The 19,293-nt window shown below is 51.5% G+C and overlaps 1 protein-coding gene across 7 annotated transcripts in view; it reads left to right on the top strand.

Moving 5' to 3' along the window:
• The window catches only part of RAB37 (RAB37, member RAS oncogene family), a 57,474-nt gene that overhangs the window by 36,399 nt on the left and 1,782 nt on the right, over nucleotides 1-19,293 (top strand). Inside the window, exons 1-9 of one of the 7 annotated variants that reach the window (XM_013054452.2) lie at nucleotides 12,778-12,944; nucleotides 15,545-15,655; nucleotides 16,699-16,740; nucleotides 17,290-17,356; nucleotides 17,436-17,488; nucleotides 18,384-18,449; nucleotides 18,891-18,935; nucleotides 19,018-19,074; nucleotides 19,152-19,228. In XM_013054452.2, coding sequence (XP_012909906.1) covers nucleotides 12,852-12,944; nucleotides 15,545-15,655; nucleotides 16,699-16,740; nucleotides 17,290-17,356; nucleotides 17,436-17,488; nucleotides 18,384-18,449; nucleotides 18,891-18,935; nucleotides 19,018-19,074; nucleotides 19,152-19,228 — 611 coding nt within the window. In that variant the 5' untranslated portion in view covers nucleotides 12,778-12,851. Of the gene's footprint in view, nucleotides 1-9,339; nucleotides 9,451-12,775; nucleotides 12,945-15,544; nucleotides 15,656-16,698; nucleotides 16,741-17,289; nucleotides 17,357-17,435; nucleotides 18,279-18,383; nucleotides 18,450-18,890; nucleotides 18,936-19,017; nucleotides 19,075-19,151; nucleotides 19,229-19,293 lie in introns of those variants that run through there. The other 6 variants (XM_045085944.1, XM_013054453.2, XM_004749000.3 and 3 more) reach the window with 6 other exon arrangements.

Genomic DNA, 19,293 nt, shown 5'->3' with positions numbered 1-19,293 from the left:
CAGTCAGGATGCCCAAGATACATCTGTGGAAGAGCTTAGCACAATCCCAAGATTTGAATGCCAGAGCGGCAACCCTCTCGGGTCCCCTCCCTCTCCGGGGGCTTTGTCCTCTCACTCAATAAACTCCGCCTCGCCGCCCACCACTCTCCCTCTGGTCTACCTGTTCACTCTTCCAGCAACGTGACCAAGAACCGTGGGCACTGTGGGAATAAAAATCCTGTCATACAAGGAGGATTCCCTTTAGGGTCAAGAACAGTATCATCTGAGGGTCTCTGAATGGTCCACACAGATCCTTGGAACAAGTGCCTCGGAGCACTACAGGAAAGTCGGGCTGTTCTGTGGGTCCTGCATCCTCCAAAACCTAGTGGAGGTTTTGCATAAGTCAGCTCCCTCCCTGGGCTCCCGTGTCTCCATCTGTGAGAGAAAGGACTGGATGGCTCATCTGAGGTGCCCCTGCCCTAAAACACCTGTGGATGTGTGTGTACATAGAACACACATGCTCATGTGTGGGTATGAGTGCTTGTGGAGATGTGTGCATGCATGGACAAACATGTGTGGTGTGTTCGTGTTTGCATGTAAGCATGTGTGGGAGCTGTATATACATGTGTGTGTTTTACTGCTAGAGCGATGTGTGCACACATGGATGAGTTGTGTGTGTGTGTGCACTGTGTGTGCTGTAGTGGTTTATGTGTATACATGTTGTGTGTATACATGTGTATCACACATGCATTGATTGGGTTCTCCTGGTTACAAGGGGCAGAAACTTGTTCAAGCTACTTCTCATGGTCACTTTGGTCTTGCAAACTGCCGTATTTTCAGAGCTCGATCTATTTGTGGGGGAAAGAGATCTTGTTCTGAAAGGTCTGGTTTTATTGGGTCTCTCCCCCTCGGGATTAGAAGATCCATGAGGACTGTATTCCCAGTGGCTAACACCACCTCTGGTACATAGGAGATGCTCAATAAATAATTGTTGGAAAATGAATACACATGGGGCGCCTGGGTGGCTCAGTGGTTTGGGCTGCTGCCTTCAGCTCAGGTCATGATCTCAGGGTCCTGGGATCGAGCCCCGCATTGGGCTCCCTGCTCCGCAGGGAGCCTGCTTCCCTCTCTCTCTCTCTCTCTCTCTCTCTCTCTCTCTGCCTGCCTCTCTGCCTACTTGTGATCTCTGTCTGTCAAATAAATAAATAAAATCTTTAAAAAAAAAAAAAAGAAGAAGAAAAAGAAAATGAATACACAAATGAATTGTTTTCACTGCACTGTCGTTCTTCTCCTGGCCCTGGAAGCTCCGTCATAAACCACAGCTTTTCTTAGCAACCATCCTGAACTCAGTCTGCTTGGACCCAACCACACATCATCTTTTCTACCCACTGCATGCTACGCTCCATATTTTACATAGTTTTCACATGAAATCCTCACTACAAATATACAGGAGAGGCAATGTTATTCCCATTTTTCAGACAAAGAAATCTTGGCTTAGAGAGCAAGTAACTCATCCAAAGTCACATGCTAGTAATGGGCAAAGCCAAGATTCAACCCTGGATCTGGCTCATAAAGCAGACCATCCTGCCTCTGGCTAGAGAGGCTGAGACAGAAAGCAGCTGCCCTTTGGTCCTGCTCAGTGCTCGCAATGAAGAGGGAACCTGACAGCCAAGAGCTAACAAGACAGCACATCCTTGAGCTGGCTGTCAGCCGAGTGTCCACTCCACGGCTATTTCTAAAACAGGTTCCCCCAAAGTGAAAGAATGTCATGTTGTCTTGAACTGGAAATTGGTTTTGAAAAGCAAGTCATGGATAACAACAACCTTAACCCTTTCCAGATCTAATGCCACTTATCCGCAGTCTATGGAATGGGAAACTGGGTCTCAACCAAGTTCTTATCCAGGCACTCAGGCAGACGCAAAGTGTGTTTTTGAGGAAAACACAGGTCTCCAAAGTGTGGGTTAACCCTCTGGAAGGACAAGGTGAAAGAGCTCTGTGGTTTTCGGGTCAGGGTGTGAGCTGCTTTGCCTCCTACCCCTCCAGTATCTAAGGTAACACTCGCTGAAATCGACAAAGTGAAATTGGGGCTATTCAGGCTCCCTCTGTGCAGAGGACCTGATCTTTTCTTAAGCACTGTTTAGTGGGCTGGCTTTATTTGGAAGAAATAAAATTAAGCATTTGTTCAGCAACAGTTAGGCTAGACATTGGCCTTCCTCTTTGCTTTTACCTGAGTTACCCAGCATGGCATGCCTCCCCAGCACATATATAGACATAGTTCTTTCTTTTTTTTTAAGATTTTATTTATTTATTTGTTTGTTTGTTTGTTTGTTTGTTTTGACAGGGAGAGAGATCACAAGTAGGCAGACGGAGGTGGGGGAAGCAGGCTCCCTGCTGAGCAGAGAGCCCGATGCGGGACTCGATCCCAGGACCCTGAGATCATGACCTGAGCTGAAGGCAGAGGCTTAATCCACTGAGCCACTCAAGTGCCCCATATATAGGCATATTTCTGAATTACAAAGGAATGTGTGTTCATTACCAAAGAAGAATGGAATATAAATGAACATAAAGAATCCATTTTAAATCACTCCCGATCCGCCCCCCATGCAGAGACAACCACTGTTTAATATATGTATGTGTCCCCAAAACCAGTGTTTCGCTCTTTTCTGTGGAAACGCTATTTATTCCCATTTAAGCAAAGGATCACTCATGAGTTTACTTCATCAACCAGTTTATTACACGTATTAGGGACTTTTGATACAGAAAAGTACAAAAAGAAAACATGGCCCATGATGCCCACTCTCAAATACTCCCAGCGAACACCTTTTTTTTTTTTAAGGTAATGCAAGCAAAGTTTTGGAGAAGGCGGGGAGAAGGAAGGATGGAAGGAGAGAGTGAGAATAGTAAGAGATAAAGCAACAAGTGAAAATCTTCTCTTCATTCCTCAGAGGTAGTCACAGTCACCTCTGCTGCCTCCCTGAAAAAAGTTTATGCATAATCAGTATATACACCCAAGTGAAGTCAACATAAGTCAGCACACAAGCATACCTCTCTGCCCTTTCTTTTACTCCATGATTATCATTTTTCCCAAACAGCACATACAAATCTACCTCATTCTTTTCTTTTTTTTTTTTAAATAATCTCTACACCCAATGTGGGGCTTGAACTCATGACCCTGAGATCAAGAGTTGTGAGCTCTACAGACTGAGCCAGCCAGGTGCACCTACCTCATTTTTCTATGGGTTCCACAGCATTTCATCACATGGATATTCTACAGTTTATTTAAGCAGCCCCAGTTGCTGAATTATTGGCTCTTACACATGCTACCATGAGCATCCTTGTACACACATCTTGGTGAAATTTTGCAAGTAAAACCATAAAATTGCTGAGTCAAAGGAATTTGCATTTGTAACTCTGATAGATATTGTCAGTTGTTCTTCAAAATGCCCCAGTGGGGTGCCTGGGTGGCTCCAATCAGTTAAATGTCTGCCTTCCTTCAGGTCATGATCTCAGGGTCCTGGGATCAAGCCCCACAGTGGGCTCCCTGCTCATCAGGGAACCTGCTTCTCCCTCTTCCTCTCCCTCTGCCCATAGCCCTGCTTGTGCTTGCTCTCTCTCTCTCTCTCTCTCTCTCTCTCAAATAAATAAAATCTTAAAAACAAAACAAAACAAAATGAAATGCCCCCAATGTATCCTCTCACCAACAGTGCATGTAGGAGCACCTACTTCCCCAAATTTCAACCAATATTGACCATTATCATACTTTTATCAAAGCATTAGGTGTTATAATATATCAGAGAAACAGTGCCAGTATAAAATACATTGGGAGAGATTTCATTCAAGGAACTGACTCTGGGAACCTGGCAAGTCCAAAATCTGCAGGGCAGACTAGCAGACTGGAAATTCTCAGGCACAAGCTGATGCTGCAATCTTGAAAAATTGCTGCAATCTTGAAAACCATAAGATACTCTTAATAATAGAGAACAAACTGAGGCTTATGGAGGGAGGAGGGTAGAGGAATCTTGAAAAATTCCTTCTTCCTCAGGGAAACCTCAGTTTTGCTCTCACTTCCTTCAATTAATTGAACGAGGCTCACCCAGGTTATTGTAGACTTACAAGTCAACTGATTGTAAATTTATAATAATATCTATAATGTATAATCTATATACCCCTAATATACCTTCATAGCAACAGATAAACTAGTGCTTAATTAAGTAACTAAGTGCTACCGCCTAGCCAAGTTAACATATAGAACTAACCACATTTACAAACACACACAAAATATACCTGTTCATATTCTTTGTTCACTTTCCTATAGAGATAATCTTTTGAGAGCTCTTTCTATTACTACATGTATTAACCCTTTGTCTGTCTCACAAATATTTCCTTTCTGTCATTTCTCATTTGATTTCGGTATGTTCTGTCATTATTTCTGTGCAGTCAGATCTACTCATCTGAATTTGTCCTGTTAAGAAAGTCACTCAGAGCCACTTTTGGAGCCATGGTAACTACCCCGTTCACCTAGCCCTTCTAAATGTTCCCCCTGAACCACAAAGTCACAGGAAAGTGGGGTGCTGAGGCAACATTAGCCCAGTTCCCACTGAGAGGTGTTTGCTAACAAACAATTTAATGTCAGGCCCTGGTTTTAGCAAGGGTCAATAGAAAACCTAGAGGATACAAAGAATTTATCAAACTCAACAACCAGGAAAAAAAAAAAAAAGAAAGAAATCTAGTTAAGAAATGAGCAGAACACATGAACAGACAACAGACATTTTTCTAAAGAAGATATCCAGGTGGCTAACAGACACATGAGAAGATACTCAGCATCACTCATCATCAGGGAAATGAAAATCAAAACTACAATGAGACATCACCTCACACTGTCAGAATGGCTAAAATTAACAACTCAGTAAACAACAGATGTTGGCAAGGACATGGAGAAAGGGGAACCCTCTTGCACTGTTGGTGGGAATGCAAACCAGTGCAGCCACTGTGGAGAACAGTATGGAGGTTCCTTAAAAAGTTAAAAATAGGGCTACCCTAGGCCCAAAAATTGCACTACTAGGTATTTACCCAAAGGATACAAAAATACAGATTTGAAGGGGTACATGCACCCCAATGTTTCTAGCAGTATTATCAACAATAGCCAATCTGTGGAGAGACCCCAAATGTCCATCAACTGATGCATGGGTAAAGAAGATACAGGTTGTGTATATGTGTGTGTGTGTGTGTGTACATATGTACATGTACAATGGAATACTATTCAGCCATCAAAAAGAAAAATCTTGGGGTGCCTGGGTGGCTCAGTCAGTTAAGGTCCAACTCTTTGTTTCAGCTCAGTTCATGATCTTGTGGGTCGTGAGATGGAGCCCTGCGGCAGGCTCCATGCTCAACAGGAAGTCTGCTTGAAGATTTTCTCCCTCTGCCCCTCCCCACACTTGTGCTCAACATGCTCGCTCTCTCTCTCTCTCAAATAAATATTGTTTAAAAGAATGAAATCTTGCTATTTGCAATAACATGGATGGAGCTAGAGTATATTATGCTAAGTCAGTTAGAGAAAGACAAATACCATGATTTTCGCAATGTGGAATTTAAGAAACAAAACAGATGAACATATGGGAAGGAAAGAGAGAGAGAGAAGCAAACCATAAAATACTCTTAATAATAGAGAACAAACTGAGGTTTATGGAGGGAGGAGGGTAGAGGATGAGCTAGGTGTGTCATGGGTATTAAGGAGTGCATTTCTGATGAGCACTGGGTGTTAAATATATATGTGATGAATCACTAAATTCTACTCCTGAAACCAAAATCCACTATATATTAACTAAATAAAATTTAAATAAAAATTTGACAAGAGGGGCACCTGGGTGGCTCAGTCATTAAGTGTCTGCCTTTGGCCCAGGTCATGATCCCAGGGTCCTGGGATCAAGTCCCACATCAGGCTCCCTGCTCAGTAGTGAGTCTGCTTCTCCCTCTCTCACTCTCTCTGCTTGTGTTCTGTCTCTCATTCTCTCTCTCTCTCTCTCTCTCTCTGTCAAATAAATAAATAAATAAAATCATTTAAAAAATCTTTTTGAAAAGAAAAAAATAAAGCTATAGGAAACACTTTGCATTTTCTGCAAAATGACAATTGCCCATTTTGTCACTTAAGGTCCCTTATATAAGAATCCACATAAGACATTCCTCTCTGCATCGCAGGAGAAAATACTCACTGATTGAAAAGACTCAACCAGTAAGTACTACATACCCCATCTGGTTTCCCATTTTATCTTGGCTGCCAGGAAATCTAGAAGCAAATGTAAGGCTCACTGTGGGGCAGAAGATCTCCTCAGGCAGCATCTTTATTCACCCTCTTGTATAGTTTTGTTTTAAGCCACCTCAAATTCCTTTTGGAAGTGGATGAAGCCCAAACGGAAACAATAAACAAAATGACTTAAGACATAACATCAAACTGAGGGCTGTTGGAGGGGAGGTGGGTGGGAAGAAGGGGTAACCGGGTGATGGGCATTGCGAGGGACACTTGATGCAACGAGCACTGGGTGTTCTACACACCGGATGAAACACTAAATTCTACTCCAGTAACTAATAATACAGTATATGTCTGAATTTTTTTTAATTTAAATTTTTTTTTAAGATTTTATTTATTTGTCAGAGAGAGAGAGAGCAAGAGCAAGCACAGGCAGAGTGGCAGGCAGAGTCAGAGGGAGAAGCAGGCTCCCTGCAGAGCAAGGAGCCCAATGTGGGACTCGATCCCAGGACGCTGGGATCATGACCTGAGCCAAAGGCAGCTGCTTAACCAACTGAGCCACCCAGGCGTCCCTAAATTTTTTTAAAAAGAACAAAAACACCTGTCTCAGTGGTGGCAAAGTTGGCACAAAAGTTTCTGCTAGAACCATGATTAATTAACATTTTCACAAATGCTCCGAGGGAGGGAAGGTACAATGGAAAATCTGGATCTGAGGTTGACATTCAGCTTCCCTAAGCAGGGAAATTTGGAGGCAACCTAGAGAAACTTTAGGAAAATCCTGGCAGCTGTTGTGGAGAGAGTAACCCCTTTGTGTATCTAAGGTAATGGATTTAGGCAGACTCATCCCTAAAATTTGGGGGACCAAGGCTAGAATACAAATGGCTAGACCAAGGCTAGAATACCATATGTCTCAATAGTTTAATGTTCTAAATCAAGCTTTAAAAAGCTATCAAATCAAGTGTGTCCTCTCTTCCTACTCTGACAAACATCTTCCTACTGACCTGGAAGCCAGGTTTGAATACAGGATTTTCAGAAGTTCTGCACCAAAACATGGCAGCAGCATCCTGCCCCTGCCCCCAGGCAGAATTCAGCAGGACCTGGAATGCTAAACCCTGTCACCCTGGACCTTGGCCCCCCAACAAACCAAAGAAGGTCCCAAGAAGATGGAACTATTTTCACATGATGAGAGAAGAAAGTGAATCCTTCACCCTGAAAAGGAAAAAGATAAAAGGGAAAAGATTGTCAATGGGTTATATTTTCTAGTAAATGGAAAAGGTGGACGTGGAGGGACTGACCTCTCATCTTCTGGAATAGTCTGTCTAGGAAGCACTTCTTCAAGCCCAAGGAGCTTGATTTGAGATGTAAATTATTAAAGCCACTGCACACAACAAACAAATGAAGCCCTTTAACCCAGAAGGAAATAGAAACTGAATTGAATTTGGTTTGGGAAGTGGAGGTGGGGAACAGCAGTCAGGGGACATCCAAAGTCAGCATCACAAACAATCTCATGTCTACCCTGCTGCCTATTCAATGCCACTGTCAGAGCCAAACAGTGTTGGGGCCATGGGTCCAACCTCAGGAGACCCTGTCAATCACTATGCTTTTACATTTTTGGTGTTTTTTTATCTTTATGGCTTTGTAAGTCCAGCTAAAGTTGGCATCTCTTGATTGAGATGAGCCTCTCCAATGACTCTGAATGCTTGTCTTTGGAAAGTAGCTATTGTCCATTTTGAAACTATGGTATTTACAACTCGTTCATTCATCCATCCATCCACCCATTCATTCATTCATTCATTCATTGAGAGCCTGCTGAGTACCAGCTTCCAGGTATATGTATATTTCATCTCCATTGCTTATGATTTTCTTCCAAATATAGCACCTGACCTTCCCAACTAACTCTCCCCACTACTTCCTCCAGGTACAGAAGTAGCCATTCCCTTCTTTCCCAAACTCTACTTCTCTTGAAATGCTGACCTCTCCAATGTTCCAGGGCCAAGTGCCAACTCTTCCCAAGGCATATGTCCAGACATTCTGATTTTTTTTAATTTTTTTTAAACTCTCCCATACAGGAGACCCATTGTGTTACTCTCTCAAGAATCTGGTGCCAAGGGCACCTGGGTAGCACAGTGGGTTAAGCCTCTGCCTTTGGTTCAGGTCATGATCTCAGGGTCCTGTGATCGAGTCCCGCATCGGGCTCTCTGCTCAGCAGAGAGCCTGCTTCCCCCTCTCTCTCTGACTGCCTTTCTGCCAACTTGTGATTTCTCTCTGTGTGCGTCAAATAAATAAATAAAATCTTTAAAAAAAAAAAAAAAAGAATCTGGTGCCAAAGAGAACTAAAAGTGCAGGGAATTTATTAAGGGGAATACCTATGAAAAAAGTGGGGTAGGAGCACCTGGGTGGCTCAATTGGTTAAGAGTCTGACTTTGGCTTAGGTCATGATCTCGGGGTCCTGGCATTGAGCCCCACGTGGGGCACTGTGCTCAGCAGGGAGTCTGCTTGTCTCTCTCCTTCTGCCCCTCCCCCCATTCTTTCTCTCTCTCTCTCTCAAATACATAAAATTTAAAAAAAAAAAAATGAAGAAGTGGGGTAGAAGCCAGGAAAGGCAGGGAGATCCCACAGACCATGAGGCAGGTCTGACCCCAACTGAGGGAGACTGCCATGCAATCTCTAGAACGATCTGTAAAATCGTCCTCAAGCCAAATTCAACCATAAGGGGAATCCTGTGTCGGCCAGCAACAGGCCTGCCTCAGTGTCCCTGCCACACTCTGCCTTTGGCTGGGAACTGCCCGTGATAAGGATGGCCTTGATGCAAACACATCTATGGGGGACTCAGGGGACACAGTGGGGCCTCTCAGTCAGTTATGCCTCTATGGTGGGAAGTCCGAGAGGCAAGTTCTCATGGTCACCTCAGATGTTCATTAACGGGGGGTGAAACAGGGTCCCTTCTATGTCTCTTCAGTGACTTCAATTAGGGAGTCAAGAGTTCGGGGTGTGTGTGTGTGTGTGTGTGTGTGTGTGTGTGTGTGTTGAGAAGGCGCTCCCTCCCACAGCCACAATGACGTCTCCGCAGCCCAGCTCCCACTGCAGACTCTCATCCCTCTCTTGCTCCCTTTCAGACCATCCTGGTGGGTGACAGCGGCGTGGGGAAGACCTCTCTGCTGGTTCAGTTCGACCAGGGCAAGTTCATCCCAGGCTCCTTCTCGGCCACCGTGGGCATCGGATTCACAGTAAGTGCCCCCAGACTCCGGGGCCCTGGTGTGTCTCTGTCAGGGTCCCAGCAGGAAACAGGTGGACGCTCACGCTGGATCCTTCAAGGTTTAATATGAAGACTACTTACCAAGGCGGAGGCAGGGTGTTGGGGAACGGGGTGGGAGGCAGTGGTTTGGTGCAATGCCCGTGCATAGTGCAGGGCTCCGGTCCCAGTCCTAGACTAAAAAACAATAACAACAACAACAACAACAACAACAACAACAAAGAAAGAAAAGAAAAAGAAAAAACACAAGAGGAGCGAACTACTGCCAGAACTCAGGGACAAAAGCCTGCATAGGGAGGGCTGGCTACCAGGAGCTCTGAACCTCAGTGGAGAAACACACGCACTCCCCACCCTCCTGGAAGCTAGCCAGGGTGGGCAAGTCAGCTCCCTCCTGCCGTGCTCCCTTCCAGCTCTCCCATTTCCTCCTGGGGCTCCCCACGGGCTAGACCCAACCAGAAACTAGAAAGAATATCTTGATACAGATTGCTCGGGTCCTCCTTCCAGGGCAAGAAGAATGTGGAGAGGCAAAGGGATGACTTCAGATTTTAAGTATAGTCCAAATTTAACACTGTTGTGTGGGTCCTAGGGAACTGGCAGGCCAAGAACTAAAGTTTTATTCTTAGCACTCTGTCTCTCCCTGGATATCCTCAGGATCAGGATGGAGCAAGAACACAGGGCCGGTGGGACCACACTTAGGGCTGGGATGCAGCAGCATCACACTTGGTGGGAAGAGGCAAGAGGACCCCAGAGACTGGGCTTGCCCATTGGATCACAGGAAGGAAAGCAAGGACTCCTGATGGCCAGGGATTCAGAGTAAAGCAGAAATGAAAGCCTGGCCAGCGTGTATGCCAGGGGCCTGGAATCCAACCCGAGACACCAGCGCCCAGTGTTTGCTCATGACCAGCCTCCAGAGTGCTGGGAAGGGCAGGGCTGAGTCCCAGGAAAGCAAGGTTGCCCAGAAAATTCCTGAGACCTGGGACCAGGCTGTCAGGCCAGGCATTCCCCCCACTAGGGGCCTGTTCCCCATCTGCCCCTCAGCACATGAGGTCACAGGGGGCCCTCACAGCCACCAGCCATCTCCCCCCACTCCACACCCATCCTCCCACCTGTCAGACTCGGAGGGCAGACAGTGGGGTGGACGTGGGTGTGGATGTGGTTGGGAACACTCTGATTCACACTCCACAGACGCATAATGGTGGGGCCTCCAAATTTTGCCGCTAGCCTGATAAGAAAAATGTGGCATCTGGCCTCTAAGAAGGAAGAAAGAATGTGGTCAAACAGAGAGCCCAAAGCAGGCTGACACAGGACAGGCCTGGCTCCCCCAAACTGACCACAAGACATAGGATGGTCTTGGTCAAGCCGACAACACAAACCAGAGCTGGAAGTCAGAAGCCCACCTTCCCCTCTGCAGGCTCTAGGAGGGGCTCCTTCCTGGCCTCCTCCAGCTTCTGGCAGCTCCCGACAACCCTTGGTACCTCTTGGCTTGTAGATGCAGCACCCCAGTCTCCAGCCCGGTCTTCCCAGAGTCTCTCCTCCCTGTGTGTCCGCTCATCTGCTTATAGGGACACCAGTTATACTGGATTAAGGACCCACCCGACTCCTGTACAACTTCATCTTAACTAGTCACATCTGCAAAGACCCCCCTTCCAAATAGGGACTAGAGGCTAGGGACTAGGGGCGAGGACAGCCACAGATGCTTTGAGGGATGTAATGCAACCCTTGCAGGGGAAGGGGAGCGAGGGCCACGCCACCCCCTCGCTCTCATTTCTCGTTGTCCATTACCCTCTTGCTCTGAAAGCCACTGCCCCTGCAGGGTTCCAGCGTGAGCACTTAAGAGCTCCGAGTGGGCTGGGGTGTTTTTCGCAGCGGGTGACTCTGACATCCAAACAGCAGGCGATTACACAGGTCTGCAGGGTACCTGACAGCTTCTCGGCTCCCATAGCTGGCTCTCTGAGGCCCCGCGCCGGAAAACAGCTCCAGCCACTGCCAAAAAATCACAGGGCCAGGGACACATGGACACACAGTCCCCAGCAGGCCTATAGTCTCCAATAAGCCACACCTGCTTGTCTTACCCCCCCAACACCTAAGTCAAGGGGTGCAGGTGCCCCTCCCCCCTACGCACCCTCAGTCAGTCCCTTTGTAATATGGCCACAGAGCCCCTGAAGCCTACTGGGAACAAAACCGCCCACACTCCCATTCTCTGTCACCAGGAGCTGCAGGATTGCTGGGATGTCCTGCTTAAAATGATCCGCGACTTCATGAATTCATTTAATACCAAACATTTAAGGCCTGCTTCAGGCCAAGGGACCAGGGCCTGGGGACCAGGGCCAGGCTGCATAAGGCCAGCCGCCCCCACCTTCAGGAGTTCCCAGATTGGGGGTGGGGGGGCCTTTCCCAGGATGGCTCATTCTGGGCGCAGCCCAACAGGTTAGGGAGAAATGAGAGGTGATCTACACTATAAAGGGTCAAAGTCCTAGCACCCAGCTAGGGACCGTGAGAAACCACAGTGTAAATGTGGGGCAAGGTGAATTTCAGTGGGTGAATAAAATCATATTCAGATGAGCTCGCGCTGGGGTGCATTAGCAAAGCAAAACTGCCTGAGCGCCTTCCTCGCCGCGCACGTCTTCTCTCAAAAGCAGCGCCCAGGAGTGCCTGGATGGCTCAGTGGGTTAAAGCCTCTGCCTTCGGCTCAGGTCATGATCCCAGGATCCTCGGATCGAGCCCCACATCGGGCTCTCCGCTCAGTAGGGAGCCTGCTTCCTTCTCTCTCTCTGCCTTCCTCTCTGCCTACTTCTGATCTCTGTCTGCCAAATAAATAAATAAAATCTTTAAAAAAAAAAAAAAAAAAGGCAGCGCTGGGCCGCTCTCTAGAGTCCCCGGCCCACAACCGGCACCCAGAACACCCGTCGGCCTCCAGCTGGCCGGGGCTCCGGCGCCGCCTGCAGGCCGCGCTGTGCAGCGGCAGCGAAAACCGGGGCGCCTGACCGCGGGGCCCCACAGATGCCGGACCCTGCGAGTCAGGCTGGATTTCCAGGGACTGTTACCCGGGGAACCTAACCCGGGCCGCGGGCGACCTTGGGGGACCGGTCCTGGGGCTGGATTTGGGCCCGTCTCCCCAGAGCGCGATGCCCGGCCAGTTTGCTCCGGGGCCGCCTGCCCTGCCCCCCGAGGCGCTGACCCTGCGGTCGTGCGCGCCTTCCCGAGCCAGCCTTCTACCGGCAGGTGTCGTCTGGGTGGGCGGACGGAGGGAGGAGCCTGTCGGGGTCTGGGCCGGGGCGGTGGACGGTGGGAGGATGAGGTGGAGCCTAAAGCGGGGCGGTCCCTGGGCTGTCCCTCGCCCGCCACCAGCCCTAGCTCACCTCTGGTCCAGGGGACATGACGGGCATGTCTGGCGCCGCTGTCACTCGGGATGGAGAGGCCCCCGAGGACTCCCCGCCCTGCAGTCCGAGCTACGATGTCACGGGCAAGGTGGGTGGTCACTGCGCCCAGCGCTGGGGACTCCCCAGCCTGCTCTGAGGGCCACCCCTTCCCCACGCCCTTTGCCCTGAGACCCCGGTCCAACCCCCTTTCTGGCTGCGTCTTCTTTGGACCAGCCCTTCCCCCAAGAAGCCGGGTCACCCCGAGCAGGGAGGAAGGGTGGAGACAGCCCCCGGCTCTACGCCCTAGTCTGGGGCTCTGGGCTGGCTCAGCAAGGGTGGGGAGAGGAGGGTTAGAAGGACTGAAGGACTCCCCACACGGCGGACCCCAACCCCATTTCCTTTTGCTGCACCCTGATTGCTAGGATCCCCCGGAACCCCGTGCTTCTCCGTACGGGTTAAGTTCACAATCCTCCTGGGCCCAGGCACCCACAAATGCTGGAATATGGGGATGCCTGGAGACGAGGAGGGGACGCCCCCTGGCGGCGGAGCAGTTGCGGTTAATGCCTTTTCCCCAGCTAAGCTCCCCGCGGAGACTCTTAGGCCCTCCGTAGGTCGGGGGGGGGGGGGGGGGGCAAGCTCCCGCAGCCATTTCCTCCCGCCTTCTTCCAGGAGGGTGTTGCTAACCAACTTGAAGCCCCGCCTGAGAATTTTTAGAACCTGGGAAAGATTCTCTTGGTTAGTCCCAAGTGCCCTGTGGGCTAGCTTGGGTCGCCTCTCTGGGGCTGGATCCCTCTGAAGGGGGCAGCCATGGACAGAAGCAGGTGAGGGAGGCCATGGACTCTGGTCTGTCTGACCTCCCTCTGGGCCCCTGGAGGAGGCAGGGACCAGGAACAATGAACGAGGGGCTGAGGGAGCACAGAGCTTCCACTCTTCCTCTGAGGTTGGGGAGGAGTGAGGGGCTGCCCTGTGACATGCTGCGCGGCCTTGAAGGAGGCTGGCCTCTTTCTGTGCCTCGGGGCCTCCGCCACCCCCACCCCAGGCTCTCTCTCACTAGGAGCTGGGGCCTCTACCCCCCAGTCTTTCAGGGGAAGCCACTTTGCAAGTCACCCACCCGGAGCCGTTGAGATAGGCGTCCTGTGTGGGCTGGTGGCAGGAAATGGGCCCCTGTGCCTTCAGGGGAGGGGGAGCTGCTAAGGCCCAGGCCCCAGGCTGGTGGGGACCGCCTGACCTCCTGGCCTGAGAAGCCAGCTGGCCTGTTTGTCTAGGAGGTGGCAAGGCTGGGCAGTTGTGTTTGGTGGAATCGCCTGGCTGGGGGGCTGGGGCCTGGTGAGCATCTTTTGCTCAAGACAGCTGTGATCTGAAAAGTTTGCAGTTCACCCTCCCTCCTTCCTCCTCAGGGGCCAGGACACAGGAGCCAGGGAGAAGTGCTGGCTCCAGAGGGCTGCCCGGCCTCCAGCCCTCCGTCTCCTGTGGGCCAGGCAGCATCTGTAGGAGGAGCCTGGCAGAAGCTCCTTGGGCCAAATTAGAGGGAATGGGAGCCGCAGGCAGGGAGTACCCAGCCCCAGGCCACTCTTCCCTGAGTCTCAGGCACTTGACATCAGCATTTTTGGTCCAAGTCATTAACAGACTCCAAAGAGACCTCGGTGAGATTATCCTTCCTCCCTTCTAGCCACTGTGGAAAGCATGCCACAGGACAGTGAAGGAATCTTCCCGAAGTCCCCCAGTAGCCATTTACAAGCCAGGACCCCAGCCTTCACGTACATTTTGCGCAGTCCCCTTACCTTTCCACCAAAGTTAGCTAATCCTAGTACCCCGTGCCCACAGCAGGAATGCCTTTGGGCTCCGCTGTCAAGGTCAGAGCCTCAAAAATAACTCAAACCTAGTCCCTGCTCAACCCATTAAGTATCTAACCAGCCAACTGGGAAAATCCCAGCATTAGGTCCAGACCTCTGTTCTCCAAGCTTGAGGAATGACTGGACAGAAGGCTCCCTCTCCCTGTCCCTGTCCCCGCTTGTCTTGTCCCTGAAAGATCATGAGCAGAGACTGACCAGACAACACGAGGGCAGGGACACACCCCACCCCACATTCCCTCCCCTAAAGTGACCCAGAGATGCTAATTTGCATCCATCTGACCCACCTGGGAGGTTTCTGCCGAAGAAACTTTAGACTCATCGTCTCCCCGTTTCGGTATAAATTTCAATCCTCCCGAGTTTATGCAACACTTTTATAAACATAAAATGTCATTAGAGACTTTCAGATAAATTCTGTGACCAGAAAAAGAAAAGAAAACAACAGCAGTGGTAATTTTAGAACGTGCCTTTGCATACAACCGTGCCCGCCCCATCAGATCTGATAGCCTTCCTTGGGTGATAATCCCTGTCCACGGTATTAACACTTCCTTTCTGGAAGAGGTGGTTCTTTGGGGCCACTGAGCACATCTGCTGACTTGTGAGTGCTGAGGTCTCAACGCAGGAAACTGGGTGAGGACAGGAGAGTCAGTGGGAGGGCCTGAGAAATGAGCTGAGCCAAGGAGTCGAGAGGAAAGAAAGGGTGAAGGCAGCATCGGGCTTTCTAGAAGCAGGTGGCCCTCAGTACTGACAGCAGCCTTCCCTGGCCCTCTGGCCCTCTTTCCAGGGTCTCGCCCTGGAAGCCCAGAAATTTGCCCCAACTCCCCAGTAACTGCCTCTGCCCCCCCCACCCATCTCCTAGGTGATGCTTCTGGGAGACTCAGGCGTTGGCAAAACCTGTTTGCTGATCCAATTCAAAGACGGGGCCTTCCTGTCCGGGACCTTCATAGCCACGGTCGGCATAGACTTCAGGGTGAGGTGGCAGCAGGCTCTTCCTCCCAGCAGCAAGCCGGGGCAGGCCAGGGCTCAGGCACAGCGTGCTGTCCTCTCTGGCCCTGGCTCCTCAAAGCCGCTGTGGGTCATTCCCCAGAGGGCACCAGGGGTGCTCCCCCTTGGGACCACAGAGGGAGCCAGGTTCAAGGAGTCCAGGCATGGTGGAGGGGCTCTCTGCCCACCTACAGGATCTGAGCAATGACACGCTGAGTCTTAAAATTCTGCCCCAGAGCAGGGCAGACACATCCCAGGGTGGGAGCTGAGTTTCCTGGCCTTCTGCTGTCTTGCTCATGGCCCTCTGAGCTAGGCCCCTCTGGCAAGGCCTCAGAGGTCAACAGGTCTTGAGTTCCTGGAAGCACCCCACTGCACTGGGTTGAAAAGCTAAGCTCATCAGCCTCCCTCCCTGTGGTCTCGAGGAACCCACCCTTACAAAACCGCGTCAGGGCTGTATAGCGCTCTGCCATTCTCCACCCACGGGGTCCAGGACAGTAAGGTCTAACCCAGGCGGTGGGGTGAGGGGGCAGCCATGCAGGGGCCGGCTGCCTCCCTCCCAATGGGAAGGAACCCAAGCTTCACTTAGGAGAACTAGTGAACAGCTAGAGGGAAAGACCACCCTGCAGACCCATCCTCTGCTGTGCCCAGGACGAGCATCTTATCTCTAAGGGCTTGGTTCTGCAGGCTGGGGCTGAGCTCCAGGAGGCACCGATGAAAGTGGGAAAGAGGCGGGGCCCCCAGTGTCCAGCCCTGAGTCACCTTCTGAGGTCAGGAGAGTCAGGCCCTGGCATGTTGTAAGAGGAGCAGACGAGTTCCCAAAAGAACTCTGCCATGGGGCGGGGTGGGGGGGAGACGGGGTCCTGCTGCCCTGAAGAGGAAATCTGACTGGAGATGTCTAGGGGGCTCACTGCACCCCCTCGAACCCCGGGAAGCAACCAGAACAGAACGTCTGCCGCTCTGTAGGACGTCAAGGATCCAAGCCTTCCCCGCCATCCAAACCCACCCTCCCCCTGCCCCTGTCTCTTTCAGAACAAAGTGGTGACCGTGGATGGTGTGCGGGTGAAGCTGCAGGTGAGACCAAGTCCAGAACAGCCGGGGAGAGGGGAGGATGGAGGGCCCCGCCCCTGTTCTGCACCCGCCCCTGCTCTGCACCCAAACCGCAGGAGGCCTGCAGCCCTGCCCTGAGCCTGGGGCAATTTCCTGTGGGGCGCAGAGGAAACAGCTTTTGTGCTTTTGTTTGTTCAAGGAGGACGAGGAGGGTGGCCCAAAAAGCAGTTCCCAGGCACACTCTCTACTGTCAAACGCTCACAGGCCGCTCTCTCCACGTGCCTGCAGACGGGCCTGCTCTGCTCCAGCTCTTCTCCAGTTTCCCAAATTTCATCCGCTCTGGGAGACTGGACGCCCCCAAGCCCTGGGCTAGGGAAGAGGCCGCAGCCTGAATGAGCTCGTGAGCTCCATAACAGCACCTCGGACATCATCGGATCTTCGGAAGGCCCTGAGCCCCTAGTGCAGGAAGTGTCCCCCCCCCACACACAGCTGTCGGACTCCGCGTGGGTTCCCTCCACGCAGCCCGGTCCCGGCGCACTGCCTCCCTCTGACCATCTGTCCATCCCCTCCTAGATCTGGGATACAGCCGGGCAGGAGCGGTTCCGCAGTGTCACCCATGCTTATTACCGAGATGCCCAGGGTAAGCCCTTCCCCAGCCCACCCGGGAGACCCAGCCTTCTGCCCCACGTTCCCTGTGTGATCTCTCTTTCCCCCTGCAGCCTTGCTCCTGCTCTATGACATCACCAACAAGTCTTCTTTCGACAATATCCGGGTAGGTCCCCTTCACGCGCCCCTCAGCAGCAGCCAAGGTGGGCCCTCCGCGAGCGAGGACTGCTTCCTGCTTTGTGGGGAAGGGGGCAGAGCAGGGAACACTGCCGCCTTTTTCAAAAGGCGCTGTGACTCAGAAGGAATAAGCTGCCGCTGGGCATCTGGTCGGCCTGTGGACGGGGAGGCCAGGCAGGCCGCTGGGTGCCTGTGCCACCTGCTCAGTCCTGGCTGTGACTCGTGAGTGCCATTCCTGACAGAGTTCGCCCAGTACCCCGCTCCGCCCTGGACAACTACCCAGGTGGCAACAACAGTGATTCAGTGAGCAGGTCTGTCCTTACCAAACTATTGCAGAGTAGGGATAAGTCAGTAAGTACAAGCACTGAGCGCGGACGGCACCATAAGGGTTTCACATCTCCCTGATCTCAAGGGATTGGCAAGCCCATGGGGGGCAGGGGGCGCTCGGGGACCAAAACACGTAGATATAAAGCAGCTTCTACAGAGGATGGAAATCCACAGCACGTGCATTGCCACCTCCAACTCCAACTCCCTACTCCTGGTAGACATCACTAATCCATCACAATCTTTCCGATCACTAAGCCCTTCTGTGTCGCTAGAATCCTCCGTGAGTCACTCCGGGAAATCGCTGGGGACTACCAGCTGATTTAGGAGATAAAGCTCTGCCATCTGCATCTTCCATAGAACGGGGAGTTGCACACTTGGGGTTGGGTCAAGGAAGGCTGATCCGGACCAGAGAGGCCAGAACAAAGAGGCAGATAAGAGAAGGCAGGGGACCTGTGAGTAACCCAGGGAAAACCAAACGGGCAGGAGAAGAATGAGCCGAGGGAGGGAGAAGGCCTGGTTCTCGGGCACAGCCTGGCTCAGCTCACCCTCTCCCACAGGCCTGGCTCACTGAGATTCATGAGTACGCCCAGAGGGACGTGGTGATCATGCTGCTAGGCAACAAGGTGAGCGAGCCCATCCCTGCGCCTCCCCTCTCACGAGCCCCACACAGGCCCCAAGAGGGTCAGTTGCATGGCCTTCCAGCAGAGGATTCTTCCCAGACTCCAGGTCAGGGGTCAGACCTCTTTGGCAGCTTCAGCCCATCTCATCTGCCCTCTTAACGCTTTGGAAATGGCCCCCTCCAGGGAAAGCCCAGGCTGCCCTCTGAGAGACCCAGGGTGGCCGAGACGCTCAGCCCCCACTAGATCCCAGTAAAGCAGTCACAGATGAAGAGCTAAAATCCGAGTCCCAACTACGGTCACCCCTCTGAGGCTGGTCACCACACCCCTCCAAAGGAGAGTTTCCCATCTCCCCCAACTGGCAGTAGGATCCCCTGGCTGGGAGTTGGGTAACTCAGCCTGAGCAAGGCAGAAACCCTGGCTCCAAGCCAATCATACCACCTGCAGTCCCACAGGCCACCAGCAGAGGGCAGGCAGTGGCTGCTCCTGCAGGTAAAGGGGCCAGCCCAGGCAGGAGAGGGGCCGGCTGGGGTGGAGGTTTCCTTCCCCAGAGTGACCCACCTGGGCTTGACAGGCGGATGTGAGCAATGAAAGGGTGATCCGTTCGGAGGACGGAGAGACACTGGCCAGGGTAAGTGACTGCCCGTGGGCAGGACGAGGGGTGGGGGCAGTCAGAGGCTGGCCCTGAGGACATTCTCTTCCTGGCAGGAGTATGGAGTTCCCTTCATGGAGACCAGCGCCAAGACAGGCATGAATGTGGAGTTAGCCTTTCTGGCCATTGCCAAGTAAGAGCTGAGCACGGACGGGAATCATGTGGGATGGGGTGGCACCATCTGGGAATCCAGTAGGG

The sequence above is a fragment of the Mustela putorius genome, unplaced genomic scaffold, assembly GCF_011764305.1.
Source record: "Mustela putorius furo isolate JIRA1106 unplaced genomic scaffold, ASM1176430v1.1 tig00000873_pilon_pilon_pilon, whole genome shotgun sequence".
Taxonomy (NCBI): Eukaryota; Metazoa; Chordata; class Mammalia; order Carnivora; family Mustelidae; genus Mustela; species Mustela putorius.
This window is presented reverse-complemented; position numbering and strand designations above follow the sequence as displayed.